Source organism: Carassius gibelio, chromosome A10 (assembly GCF_023724105.1).
Source record: "Carassius gibelio isolate Cgi1373 ecotype wild population from Czech Republic chromosome A10, carGib1.2-hapl.c, whole genome shotgun sequence".
Lineage (NCBI taxonomy): Eukaryota > Metazoa > Chordata > Actinopteri > Cypriniformes > Cyprinidae > Carassius > Carassius gibelio.
This window is the reverse complement of record NC_068380.1, coordinates 10,501,413-10,516,546: the sequence shown is the minus strand read 5'-3', so window position 1 is coordinate 10,516,546 and position 15,134 is coordinate 10,501,413. Positions and strand designations below refer to the sequence as shown.

The 15,134-nt window shown below is 36.8% G+C and overlaps 1 protein-coding gene across 2 annotated transcripts in view; it reads right to left on the bottom strand.

Moving 5' to 3' along the window:
- LOC128021133 (CD166 antigen homolog) overlaps window positions 1–12,997 on the bottom strand; it is a 59,040-nt gene extending 46,043 nt beyond the window's left edge. For both annotated transcript variants that reach the window (XM_052608112.1, XM_052608113.1), the window contains exon 1: window positions 12,755–12,997. In XM_052608112.1, coding sequence (XP_052464072.1) covers window positions 12,755–12,812 — 58 coding nt within the window. In that variant the 5' untranslated portion in view covers window positions 12,813–12,997. The remainder of the gene's footprint in view (window positions 1–12,754) is intronic.
- Window positions 12,998–15,134: the final 2,137 nt, after the last annotated feature.

The following is a 15,134-nucleotide window of genomic DNA, read 5'->3' as shown; positions in this document are numbered from 1 at the left end:
CTTCTGTGTGTTTGTGTGTGTGTGTGCATGAGCAAAACCACATCTGTGTTTGGGGTATATTTGAGATTTGGGCGGGAGGTTGTTGTGGCTGAAATATAGCCTGTGTGCATTTTGGGGTGGGGGGCATTGGGTGGCGGCGGCTGATGGAATTTTACCCTGAAGCCAAGTCATTTTTGTTGGTCTTGACCACACCCTCCAACTGGCCCCTTTCCACTTGACTGCACAAGACCAGACTTGACATCCAGTCAAGTGAACAGAACAGATTAGTTTGTGGATCTCTATCTTTAGTTTCTACACACACACACACACACACACATATACATATATATATATATATATATAATTAGGGATGCCTGATATTTCAGTACCATATAGCTTATCAGCATATATTAGAGATTTGTACTGGTATCTGTGTTATTTTAGTATAATTTCTTTAATTTATAATTTATCATTATTTATAAATATTTTGAATCGAGTTTAATGTTTATATTTTCATTTTAGTTTTATTAATTGTATGGGGTTTTGTCATTTAATTTTCAGTTTTAGTTATTTTAGTACTTACACTTATTTTATTTCAGTTACGATCTCATCTGTAAGTTTTTTCCATCTAATATTTATATTTTCGCTTTATTTCAGTTAACAAAAAATAGTTTTAATAGTTTTAATGTAGTTAACAACAAAAACACTGATATTGTAGGCTATATTTAATTGTGTAAGCTAGTTTCAAGTCAAAATGAGTATCCATTTTTAATTCTGTACATTGTAATGTTGTGATGTTTAAATTCACTTGTAGCATTTTAAATTATTGTTTTAGTTTGGGTTTGTATTTAATTTAATTTATTTATTTAGACAAAACTAGTATATAATTTTAATATCGGTCATTTTTCAATTATCAGCCATGACTAAAAATAAATAAATGTTGGCTAACTGTATTGGACAGAATTCTAATATCAATGCATTCCTAATCACAATCATCTATCACAATCAAAAATGAGCCCGCTTTAATATTGCTATTGTTTTTCATAGACAACAAGAGACTTTTGCTTCCTAAGGAACTAATCCCACACACATTTGCCCTAGATTTCAGGAGAGAACACAGAGTCACAACACACAACACATACCCTGATTTCTCAAGATCTGATATTTTTATGCTAATTTATTGATAGCTCTATACCTTTTCAGCATACATGACTCCAAGTTGAATTGAACAGAATTACAAAAATGCTTATTTTCAAACAGGTTTCTAGTAAATATTCCTCATCTGCCAATGGTCAGACAAGCAGTCCCGCCCTAAACTCGCGCCATTGGTTAAGCCAGTATTGCTGTTGTCGGGCAGGTCCAGGTATTCAAACAAGCAGAGCACTGTTTCGGTAACACCACAGAGCCACAGTATTTACACTTCTTGGCATAAATCAACCAGTGAATTTCTTATTTATTCTTGAATATTTTTGAAAAGAATTGAAAATCTGAAAAAACATCTGAGCCTCTGAGAGAAGCAAAGGCTTTTGCAACTCTCTCCACAACCGCCCACTAGCAGAGCAAAAACATTAATATTGTAAATGAGAAAACAGTGTTTATAATGTGAATGTTTGCCATTTTTCCTGAAATATTGTGTAAAAACACTGACCAGGCAGAAAGAGGAAGGTGAATCCAGGACGTAAACATCACTTGTAGAGAAACATCAGAGCTTTCAACTATCAGGCTCCTGCAGCCAAACCTTCTCTTGCTTCAAACAGGATGTTCAGAAAGACCTGCAGACCCCTGATGTTTTTGTTCAAATACTTGTCAGGCCTGGGCACACAGTTATGGCATCACTATACTGTAGATTTCATTTTTATTTAAAAGCGGGGGAAACAAAGCCAGTGCATGTTCTGAACTGGATGAGAAGATAAAGTCAGCTTTGCTTTGTAGTTTCAATCATGCAGAGGGATGCAGTATAGCCATTGGCAACAAGAGCCAGGATGAGGGCAGCCAGTTTCCTCCCTGCCGTTTTACCGCACAGCTCCTGGGGGCACTCAGGATTCAGTTACCACAAAAGCACAAGCTAAGATGAGATTTAAAAACACTTTCCCTGGCCAAGAACAAGAAATGAGCCCTGGATTCCAATAAAACGCAAACACCTGAGGAATATCCGAGCAAAATCAACACAATATTGAATATGAAGGAGCACTTTGTTTTTTAGAGCTTCATGTTGAAGTTTCTGCTCAAGTCGTGTTTGCTTTGAGTTAAAATGGTTGTTAATGCAAATTATGGGACAAGGAGATCTTTATAAGTCTAAATACTTTAGGCAAGCTGCAAAGCTACATATTCTGTTAGTCTGTGCTTTAGTGGTAAGAATATTTTAGTGAACTTTTTTGCAGGTTACATCGATATGCCAGTAAGTCACAACCACCAACAGTCTATATGAAGTATTTGAATTGAATCATTCATTAGTAAATCAATCACAAAAAATATATGTTAATGCAAATTACGTAACTGGTTGTTAATACAAATTATGTGACTAAAAGATGGTTGTTAATGCAAATTACGTGACAAAAAGAGCTTTATTAGTCTAAATACTTTAGGCAGAATGTACAACCATATATACTGTTAGTCTATGCTTGGTTGTGGGAATTTTCTGTGACCTTTTCTGAAAGTTACATCAATACAGTATGCCAGGAGGTCACAACAAGTGACAGTCTTTATGAATTATCTAATTGAACCTATAGATACTGTCACTCTTTGCATTAGTGGTTGGGACTTTTGTGACCTTTTCTGCAGGTTACATTGTGACAGTATGTATTTTGAAGTCATTTGAATTGAATAACTGAATGACTGAGTCAATCAGTCATCTGTTTTGTTCAAAAACACCAATTCATTCAGAAACTGGTAATATATTAGCATGTTAGTGACTGTTTTTAAGAGTGAATAGTTGAATCGTTCACTCAACTGTGTTGTTTTAAAACATGGATTCATTCACACCACTGTTATGTGTGTGAATTTTGCGAATTCTGTTTTTGTATATATATATATGGAATACAATACAATAAAAGTTAATATTTAAAAGCAATATGACAGTCAAAGTAGTAGTGTTTGTCTGAATATCAATTTCAGTGCCAAGGAAATAAAACAACTCAGCAATACAGTTCTCAAATAAATATAGCCTATAAATAGAGAGACAGAGATGCATCTGACTTCAGCTCTTAGCTGAAAAACTGTGTTTGGTTTTTAGCAGATGAGAGGGAAAAGTATCTGCACTGCTGCCCAGGATTGTGCAGGGTCTGATGCTGCAGATAAAATGGATCGGTCGTAGCACTGAGCCATTGGCTGCCTCGGCCCATCTGAGACATGGGAGCCACTGGGGTGAATTCTTGAAAAGGATCAAACATGCTCCAAAGCTTTATAGAGATATGATATGTTACCCTTCCCCATGCCTGAGTTAGCAATGCACATGAAAATAAGAGAAATGATATTGAAAGTTCTAGTTCTGCTGCCTAAACTGAATAAAACAGAGACTTTAAACCAAGTGAAAAAGGCTGATGACCAGCAAATGGGTCATGGTTTGCCAAGTTAGCATGGCAAAGTTAACCTCAGCTGATAGATGCTATAACCACAACGGACCAAAAGCATCTTTCTCTACTAACATCCATTCTGAATTAGCTCAGATAAAATAGATTTTTCAGAAAGAACATATTAGTGGCAAACATTACCAGTATCAGATGTGTTGTTAAAGAAGTTCACTGAGGTGAATGGGAATGCTAGGATGACTAAAACATGACTTTAAAATCATTACGCTTTTCTGCTTTGTGACGGTTCAGATTAAGATGATTTTGTTAATTTACTTAAAAATTGACATAGAAATATTCAGCCCTGGTATTCCAGTTTTGTGTCCATGTGAGGAACCTTGTGTTTCGTAGGCCAATTTCATTAAATGACAGCCCAAATGTGGTCATGAGACCAATGCATGGGCCTGAATCAAACAAATACCTCAGCTTGTGTCTCCTATATAGAACAGCAAAAGATTAGCACACTGCCCAGAAAAAAATACATTGGCTCTTATCTCCAAGGAACACACTTGAAGAAATCTTTTCCAAAAGTGTCTGAGCAGTCCCAACGAGAGGGGGGTAAAATGAGACGGTGAGCAAGAAAAGGAATTAAAACTCTTCACCTGCAAATAGTCTACCTAAGACGCTGGGAACACCAAAGGCACAGGCTTTTAGCTGAAATACCTTTAGAATTAGATCTACGATAAGCATTTAAAAACCTCCCAAGAATGGTGTTATCTGACTGAATTGAAAGCGGTTACAGGTATTTCCAAATAAGGATGTAAAAAGAAGTGGAAGTTGGTCAGTTTGTGGTTAAATTTAGTGTGCTGTCACCCTAAGCTTAAAATGTGGATGCTATCAGACAGCAACTAAGTTCCTTTCGAATATATTATGGCCTCATGCCGCTGGAATGGCACTTAAGAAGATGGAGTGGACTCCTTAAAGTGCACTGGATGTGCTAGTGACTTGCTATAAGAGCAGGATTATTTATGTTTATACATTTATGAATAAATCCCAGATACATTAGTGTAGTTTTAAGACCAGCTGTTGGATATGCTAAAAATCTGAAATCAGGAACAGAGAAAAATATACAGTGCTTGGTTAGCAATGTAAAAAAAATAAAAACCAGACAACCATCTGACTGCAATCTTTTTTCTTCCCTTTCCTGTTTCTTTCTCTTGCACAGTGGTTTTTAGTTCACATAATGTCTAGTATGAATAGTTAGGCCTGCTGTTAAAAAGCAAAAACCATGGCTTTTAGCAGTTACAGCCCATTTCTGTGGAGGTTAATGCTGGATGTGCAATTGACTCATTTGCTGAGAGTAAAATTACACAAGTCAATAGGATTATTAGCATAGCATTGTAAAGTGGAGGCCATGGGGTGGTAAAATGGCAGACTACGGGTGTAGCACAGCCAACAGGGGTCTTTGAGATATACCACTTAAGTAATTTTCTTTTCTGATGGCCTTCTAAAGATTAACAGCTTCCTCAGACTTGATATTCAGTGTAGCACACTCTTAATTTTCCTCTACGCACATCTACGGGACTTTTAACATAGGGCCCATTGTACTTGACCCCTCTGGATGATAAATAAATCAATTTGTGCTGAATGTAGAAAATGCTGTCACACATGATGAATAAAAAAATGGGATTTTGAGGAGAGAGAGGGAGGGAGGGAGGGAGCGAAAAGGGCAAACACCCAGAGGTGGGATTTATTGAATAAATAGAGAGACGGATCCATCCTAAAGTTTCCCTCTAACGACAACTGAGAGAAGAAAGACAAAGTCAGATCAGCTAGGGAAGACTGTTGCTTTATCCTGCTCTCTGCTGTATTCCCATCACAGAAGCAGCATCAGAACAGTGGTAATGTGGGATGTCATGCAGACATTAAATTCACATGTGAAGGGGGATATAAACCTGCGTGAAGACAGGAATTTTGGGAGCCATCACAACAGCCCCTCTGGCCACCGTTCTCAATGTGCCAAACCAGGTGCAGGAAGGGGGAAAAAAAAAGCAGGTTTTTTTTCTCTGCGATGTGAACCGAAGCAGATGTGCACCGGTTGTGTGTACATAATCAACCATTTACCTCTACTCCAACTTTCAACGTTTTAAAATCGCATTAGAATGGTGCATGCTGAAACAACACAGAGCTCTGAGGGAGCTCCTCCAGCCTGCGAGAGCTGGAACTAATTTATCGCATGAGAGGATGCTTCTTCCCTTGCCTCTCGGGAGCGGAGCATGTCGGCTCCCTGCTCTAATCATTTTTTAACCATGAGGTTTACTGAATGTTTAACCTGTCAAAAAGCCAGTGCTATTCGACTATGGCATGTAAAGTCATGCGGCAAAACCGTTTTGGAAATTCGAAAAGGGAATAATAAATTGAGTTGCAATTGATTTTATATGCCATGCATGCATCTTTGGGAACCCTTTTGTTTGGCAATCATTAATGATACTCCTACATGTGATTCTAGTGGGCATGAACTTGCAGATGAACTTCCTGCTCTGAGATTTGGGTTCAAGGTTTTAATCTGGACAACGTTATTTTCTTTATTGTGTACTCCTCCTACTGCAGCCTCATCCACCCATCCATTTATCCTCCCTTTCGCTCCCACCAGTAACCCTTTAAAATCACACAATCGGTTTAATTTATTACTTAGGCACACAAAGACAACAATTAAGCGACTCTGAGCATGATTTAGTGGGAGGTGGTAAAAAAGGATGTGAACATGGGGGAGGAGGCCACTAAATTGTAAGTGGAAATAACTTTTGACCCTTTTTCATTAGAGCTATGTACTAAGAGAAACCGCATGGCAAAGATGGACGACGTACATCTAAAATGGATCTAATGACTACAAAACTTACCACTTCCTCTTTCACTAGCAACCTCTGCCCCAGTTGAAACACTACCATGCATAACTACTGCCTGAAGGAGTTTTTTTGGGGGGCTCAAACCATGTTTTAGGTCATATTTGAGTTACTATGTCACCCTGCAACACTGCAAATGATTATGAATTTGGAATGACAGAAAGAGGAAATTTACCTGTGATGCATTTTACTAATGTATTCTGCTGGGAAATGAAGTGTTCTTTCACCAGTTTAAAAATGTACCGTATGCTTTTCTAGTTAAAAGAACAGTTTACTTTCTTTCTTCTGTGGAACATAAAAGAAGATATTTTAAATATTTTAAGAAGTTTAAAATCATTGTGATCCAAAACAACATTAGACACAATTGACTTGGGCTATATTATTTTTTACAAAATATCTTCCAAAGCATACAGGTTTGAAACAACATGAGTGAACTACTAGAAAAACTAAGTTTTTAATTGAAATGATGTGAATTTCCGTTCATTCCACTATCTTCATTTTAAATTCAAACTGCAACTGGAATTTAAGTAGCATTCTCAATTCAAGTCTAAATGGCACAACCTTCTGCTCAAACTTTAAAGAGAAATGATTTCAAACGAATAGGCACATTGTGAACCTACGAAAAGACCAATTAAAGCTCTAAACGTTGAGACTTCTGACCTCCTCTTCCGCTCGCATTGTTTGTGCTGAGTGTCTCTGAACAGGGCCACCACCAGTCAAGCTCACGGTTCACCCCACATTACCTTTAATAGATTTAACCAACATCAGTGCTTTCTCATTCACCCTGACAGCTCTGGGAGATCCCGTCCCTAACCAATAGAGCTCATGGGCACTCTTTCCATTCGCCTCTCACACTCTAACTCTATCCGGAACAGATTTAAGAGAGTGGAAAAAACTTTGCTTCCTCTGTCATGCCCTTTTGAGTTCAAAGCGTCACTTAAAGAGGCGAGAGTGGCAGGCAGGAACGTCTCCTCACACATGGAGAAATGCAATCTGCACATCACAGACGGCATCAAAGTGACGGACCCAGAATGGGAATCCGGTTATCGTGCGTCTCCATGGCTGCCAGAAAGGTTGTGTGGCTTTGAATGTCAGACTGAATTGAAGCGCTCAAAGCCTCAGATGGATATTTGACAGAATGTGATTTGGCGGGAGGGAGACAGGGCTACTACGCGCAACCTTTTGTAGATGGATCTAAATGCCAGGACAAACATTTGACATTGATGAAATAATATCTGCCAGACCAACATTAACCACAACACATGAACAAGCAGCCTGATGTATGTAAATACTTCTCTGGGGGGTATTATCGACCTCAAAAACGTATGGCTTAAAAAGTCTTAGATCAAAACGCACTATGTACGGTTCATAAACGCAAGTAGTAAAACCACTCAAATTGGTTCTACACTGTGATCTCTGAACTGATCGATACAACAACCCTGAAGAAAGGGTGACTTATGACTCTTGTGCTATAAGCAAGCGTATAAATAACATTCCAACAGCCACATAATTGGCGCTAAAACTATATTGAATGGCTCGAGGTGGCCTCGCAATGGCCTGACCAACCATGCTCTTGCGTTACCGCCTGAAAGCACAAGTTAAAAAATACGTTGTTAAGAACTAATTGGATGCTTGTCTAATCAATAGCCATCCTCGTACCCCGTACGTCAATATATTTATATCACCAGCCCATAAATGAGCAAGAGTGGCCCAAAAGAGTCTGTTATGACTCTTTAAACTATCCCATTAAACTCAAGATGGGATAAAAAAAAAAAAACTCAAAAGACAAGAAGATTTGTTTGCCAATAATTAACGTTCCGCCTTACAACCTGTCATGCTGCCAAATGCCGCTGGTGTGCGGTCTGCAAGAATCATTTATATTAACACATAAATGCAGATAAACTTATCTGAGTCCAATCGGCACATTTGATCAGCTTTCCGCATTCTGATTATGAGCAGAAATCTTGTATCTGAGAGAGAACTGGTGAGTTTACAGTCAGTTCTATGATGGATATTGATCTGAAAACACTCAGCCTTGAATGTTTTCTAAGTGAAAAGCAGGTCTGCCACCAAGAGAGCTTGAATAAACATTGTTGGCACTTCCATATTTGATAGCACAGATGAGAATTCTGATGTGAAAATTACATTATTGTATACAGCACACAAAAGTTAGCACTCTCATTTAAAGCTTATCTTGGAAGCCTTGAACTTTTGTCTCCCTGCTGTGCATCGCTACATTATGTATATGCGTAACGATATTAAAGCAAGAGAACAATATTCCCTCAATGCAGCACTTAAGACCACCAACTGCCTTTTATCAACCAGCAATCTTTAGAAAATACATTTTAGTGCTGGTTAACGAACACAACAGTCCATCAGACGATGTACATGACATAAAGTAACCATTCCCTTTGATTATGAAGCAAAAGTAGGGTTGTGGGACCAGATGAGTAGATAAGACTGGTTCAAGTCTCAGGGGGCCATTTTGGGCGGTGCAGACAGCAGGCCTTGCTTCTTAGCAATGCTCTGATTAATCCATTAGCAAATGGGGAGTGTCTCTGATGGACAAGAAAGACGCCAGATAAAGCCAAAGGAGGGATAATGTATTTCTGTGTGCATTTGTTCATGGGGAAGCAGATGCTTAGTTCAACACATGGCCGAAGTAATTTACTGTAAAAGCCTGTGATGGAACATACATGCACATGTATGCATGCGCATGAGTGGTCGGTAGGGAATTTAAATATGAATAAATGATGACATAATGGCCTCAGCACTTCAACCCATTTAAATGGTTGGTCAAAAGCACATTCTGAAATCTTAACTGCCTGTCTCATCCAAGCCTGGATCCAATAAATTCAGAATAATACCCACAATTATTTTAGCAAATGAAACTTTGTTCACTTAGATCTTTTCTCTCAGTTTTTTTTCCCCCCTCTTCCCACCATTTAAGACGAACAAAGCCCAAAAGCTGTAAAATTAGTTTGTACCATATGCTCAAATTGGCTCTTCCTGAAAGCAGTTACATAGTTAGGCTTAAACTGAATGAATATGCAAATATGAATTAGACTTTTCTTTTCACTACATGCGTTTTCCTGTTTGATATCTAAGTGGAACTGACGTTAATCAGCTCAGGCCCTTGCCTGCCAATAAACAATGACAAAATATTCCCCCATCAGGCCATGGTGGCATGAATCTTTCACTTGAATGCTTAAATGATCAGATGTGGAATTTCCTGGTTGACATGAGATTAAGTGTCGGTCTTAAAGTAATCAGTTTTTTTTTCATTTCTCATACTAAATAAAGGCCTGTGCTTTTTAGTTCAGAGAGAATTTCAGTTCCTCCTCATGGTCATACTGTATGTCATTCAGCGTGACGTCAATGATTTGCAAATGGAAATTAAAATATATCTATGGTTTCAGTAACCCTGACGTAACTCAACAAAGTTTCCAAGAGTGCAGTTTTTCAAACCAGGAAGAGGTTATTTGCTATACACACAATCCAAAGCTTGCAAAGATGTCAGAGATGTTTTTCTTTACCTGTTTTCATACAGGTGACCAGTCTCCTGCTGACAGCACTACAGATAAACAGACCTCTCCAACACACAACCAAAAATAGCCAGAGGGTCATAACAGCAAATGCCCTTTAAATAAAGGCTATGGGTTATGTGTTTGTGTGTGTGTTTGTGTGTGTGTGTGTGTGTCATCGCCTGGAGTGGGGGAAAACTCTTTGAAACTCCCCACATAGCTTACAGCAATATCTATGTTAGGGAAGCAGAACTATACTGACATGCCTTACTTCTCAAGGTAAATCATGAGATGTCACTTAGAAACTACACTTGGAAATTTTAAAGGATGGTATGGGTTCCTTGGGCAAGAGCATGAACCAGACCTATAAGCCCTGTCAGATCAGACAGGATCCTAAAACAACAACCTGAACAAAATCTTCACTCAAGCTGTATTTTCCAATGAATTTCCAGTGCAGTTCTTTATAATCAACAACATATTCTTTGTCATACAATGAAATTAAATGAAGTTCTGCAAACGAGTATATGTCACATGATGAGCATTTTCCTGCTGTGGAACAGAGCTTCCCTAATTTTATGCTGGACACATTTAATTTGATTTGAACAAATATCCCATTATAGTTTGTACATGGCACACAGTTTCATGCCTAACATAGTAAACACTTTTTTAGATAGTATAAGGGTAGTTTATTTTTCACAAACTGTGTGTGTGTGTGTGTGTGTGTGTGTGTGTGTGTGTGTGTGTGTGTGTGTGTGTGTGTGTGTGAAAAATAAACTACCCTTATACTATCTAAAAAAGTGTTTACTATGTTAGGTATGAAACTGTGTGCCATGTACAAACTATAATGGGATATTTGTTATTGTTATTTGTTATGCATCCATAACAATTATATATATATATATATATATATATATATATATATATATATATATATATATATATATATATATATATGTATAATTGTTATGGATGCATAGACCTATATAAGGGATTTACAAGGGAAATTGTATATTTCAAGTATTTTTTCCCACAAGATTTCAATACCATTTTGCCCAAATAGTTGTGTGACATGATTTTGGAAAGCAAAATATAATAATCATCTCTCAACTTATGCATGGTCTTGTGATTAATTTGAGCAATTATACAAGGCAGATGAGTTTTATAATAGTCTGAGGTGTCACATCACAAGAAATGTTGACTGTGTTGACCCATATAAAGTATAGCCAAAGTATAAACAGTAAACGTTTGAAATAATAAAACATAAATATCTATTTTATAATATATATCAATTAGATATTTTTTAAATCTAATATAGCCTAAATAAATTTAAAATAAATTCGGATATACGCACACAAGCATGTGACACTGATAAAACCATACACCAGTCAGATGACTGAATTTGTAACACACCGCCCTCCTCCACCTCCGCAACCTCTCGTGAGCGTGCACACGATCGCTTCTCGCATCTCTCTCTCTCTCTCTCTCTCCCTCGCGCACATACAAACCGCAATCACGCGCTCAAAAGATTCAAGCCGGGCTGCGGTCGCGCGCGTCTCAAAAATATTATAGACTTTAATTACTGATCAAATTGACATAATTCGCGCAACCTGGGCAACAACCATGCACGAACCAAAAAATATTTTTTACTGGATAGTTTTTAACTGGATAGTTCTTCCCAAAATTACAATTCTGTATCATATCACTCCAAAGCTGCGTGATTTTCTTAATTTGCAAAAAAATAAAAATAAATAAAAAAAAAAAAAAAAAAAAAAAAATATATATATATATATATATATATATATATATATATATATATATATATATATATATATATATCTTGTTAGATACTCCTGTGCTATTAGAATAAATGGGGACTGAAGCAATCAAGCTTCAAATAAAGGTAGTCTACCTTAAAAGTAGCTAGTTTAAAAATGTCCTATTCGTCATACAAAAGAATTGTGTGAGGAACAGGACAACATTTAAGTCTTATTATTTCGATTTGGATCTTTGAATTAGATGATTCAGTTCACAAAACCATATCCGAATGATTCGTTCATCAGTCAAACCAATCATTTCTCAATGAGTCAGTGATCTGGGGACAGCAGGTGTTTTCGGTTTGTTTCATATACAAACTATGACTTCAGAAATGTTCCGTCTGTGTTCTTCGGAAGAAATCTAGCCATACAGATTCTTAACAACAACACGACAGTGAGTAAAGGAAGACAGGACTTTATTATTATTATTATGTAGCTTAACAGTCTCGTTATGGCCCGTGTTTAGTTTCTATTTGGGACTGAGGCATAAAATAATAAGATGGGGATTTCAGACACGTCACTGCTCGTGACGCGGCTAAACCGAAACAGAAACACGCAGCATTAACAACATTACGTCGTATGTCAAGTCACCGGTCCAAACTAAAAGTTGAAGCACTCCCTATTCACTTTTCTGTGCTGAGCATCGTTTAAGTTTGAAAGCGTTATCGCGGTCTCCTACTGCTGGTGATAAAAATGAATGAATGTGAATGTCCGAGGCGGGTGCAGATGGCTTAATCTTCGTCAGGTGGAGAGTTGACCTCTTGTTCTTAACGTGAGAGAAATGAAAAGTGTAACACATGATCTACAAATGATTGCCAACGAATTACGGCAACGGCTTTTATAGAAACTTGCTGATGTTCACTGATGGTAAATGATAAGGAAGTAAAAAAAGTCGAATGGTCACTGTAGTAACGAACCCGTTCAACATAATTCTCGAATTACGGCAGCGATCTTACATGAAAAGAATGGGAGAGAGAGAGAATATTTCTCACTGACTCAGTATTTACATTATAAATTAATTGACATACCTGTTTGAAACACAGCGGCTGCTATGAAGGCACCAAAAAGGCAAATAAGCGATTTCATCCTAGAAATCCCCGGCTCTCCTTTATACAGTCCGAAGAGATTTTCAACAAAGATATGTTCGTTTGAAGTTGTTGGACAGTATCGAGAGAACTCTCTGGTTGAGTGCGCTGAAAGGATCAGGCGGTTGCTCTATGCGTTGATCGCAGGTGAAGTCTGGACTCTGGACGAGCAGTGGAGAATGAGAGAATGGGAATTCACTCTGGAGGGTTGGCAAGCAAATCCCGCCCCAGCCCCGCCCCCTAAGACACGCCGTCTTTGGTCAAAGCCCTGCCGCTGTGGTAATGTTTGTCATGCTGCTGCGTAATGAGTAGCGCTGGAAAGTCCGAATAATTCTAGAGAATTTTTTCTTGTGAACCTGTTCAGGAAGCCATTTCAAAGCATTCTGCAAGTCACACACATACCTATCTGGAGAAATAGACTAAACACACACTACAGTACAAAAGTTAATGGCCAAGTCATTTTTTAAAATTTATTTTATCAGCTTAGATAGGCTACATTAAATTGATCAAAGTGAAAGTAAAAATATATTTATTTCATTTAGTTTTCTATTTCAAATAAATGCTTTTTAAAAACATTCTATTGAAGAATCCTGAAAAAAAAAATGTATCACAGTTTCCACAAAAATGTTAAGCAGCACAACTGAATACACGTTTCACCACATTAAAACGATCTCTAAAGGACTGTGTGACATTGAGGACTGGAGTAATGACTGCTGAAAATTCAGATTTGCCATCCCAGGAATAAATTACATTTTAAAATATATTAAAATAGAAAACATTTTTAATAATATTTTCAAAATATTACTTTATTTCTGTGAATATATAATTGCTGACACTAGAGGAGAATACTCATGAATTAAATTTAAGAAAATATTTAAATTTAAGTTATATAGCTTGAGTAATTGGTATGGATGATATCTTCACATATGAGGAGTTTCAGAAAACGGGTTAGCACAATTATGCACATAATCACACAGAAAACCTCACAACTAATAAAAAATCTGTGTTCAGCAGTGTCACCCCAGTTTATTTCCCACCTTGTCATCAGACAGGCTCTGAGGAAGAAACTGACACCAACTGAGTCACACTGAATTTGAAAATTAATGAAATGCAGTGAACAACCCCAGTATTATATAAGGTTATATTTGAATCATTGTCTGTAATATAATCAGAATCAGAATCAGAATATAATATATCTTTCACATAATTTCAGGACATTTAAGAAGTAACATCAGCTCCAAGCATTACATTTGCATTTGATTTATGTTTTTCATCTTCAGTGTTCATACTCAAGTGTGCAAATGCATACTGTAGTGTGTTGTCATAATGCTGACTTTGTCATATGTTTTAATCTGAAATTAAGAGTTTGCTCTATCAGAACAACGTGGTATTACAGGGAACAGTCATTCTCAATCACAGTGTTGCTTTCTTTAAATAGAGAGAAAAAAAATGTCTTGTATTAGTAATAACAGTAACATATTCATCTTTTGTCTTCGTCTTTTCAATTTGTTGCAGCTGTTTCATTATGAATGACTTCCTGACCCTCCTAAATGAATGGCCTGAGGGGAAAGACTTCAAGGTCTCCTTATGTTTAGGGCATTAACATTAATTAACTGTGTTTAATGGTCATAAGAGCTGTCTGTTTTTTTGTTTCTAATGAAGACTAAATCTTAAATATTCATTTACAGAAACTGATGAAGGACCTTTCAGGACCCTCCAGGTAAGAACATGTCAATTGAATATAATTAGACTATACAAGACCTCTGAAACCAATTAACAAACTATATGATAATGGAGCTGAGAACTCAAAATTACAGATACAACTTTTCTAAGTGTGTGATTATTAATAGATTAGTTTGACAGCTGAAGCCACATGTTTGGCCTCAGTGTGAAATATTATGTGGCATCAAGGGGTCAAGGTATAGCTAGTTAGCATGACCCCATGGCATGTAATTAGTAAATGTTTAAGTTCTGTTTAGCTTTATATTGCAAATATTGGTTTAAAAATTGCTTCATAAATTCACCATCTTTCATGGAAATCAGACCAGGTATTGATTATATATATATATATATATATATATATATATATATATATATATATATATATATATATATATATATATATATACATATACAACAACCTTTGAATACTTTTGTGGGCTACTGATTACTGTATATATAAGAAATTATTATTATTATTTTTTTATTTAAATCTCACTACACTCACTAAAAGTCAGCTAGCCACTTGTTTGATTTGCAAGATCCAAATATGTCTGATTAATAAGAATATAGTGAGTTTACATCTGTTAAATGATTTATTCTT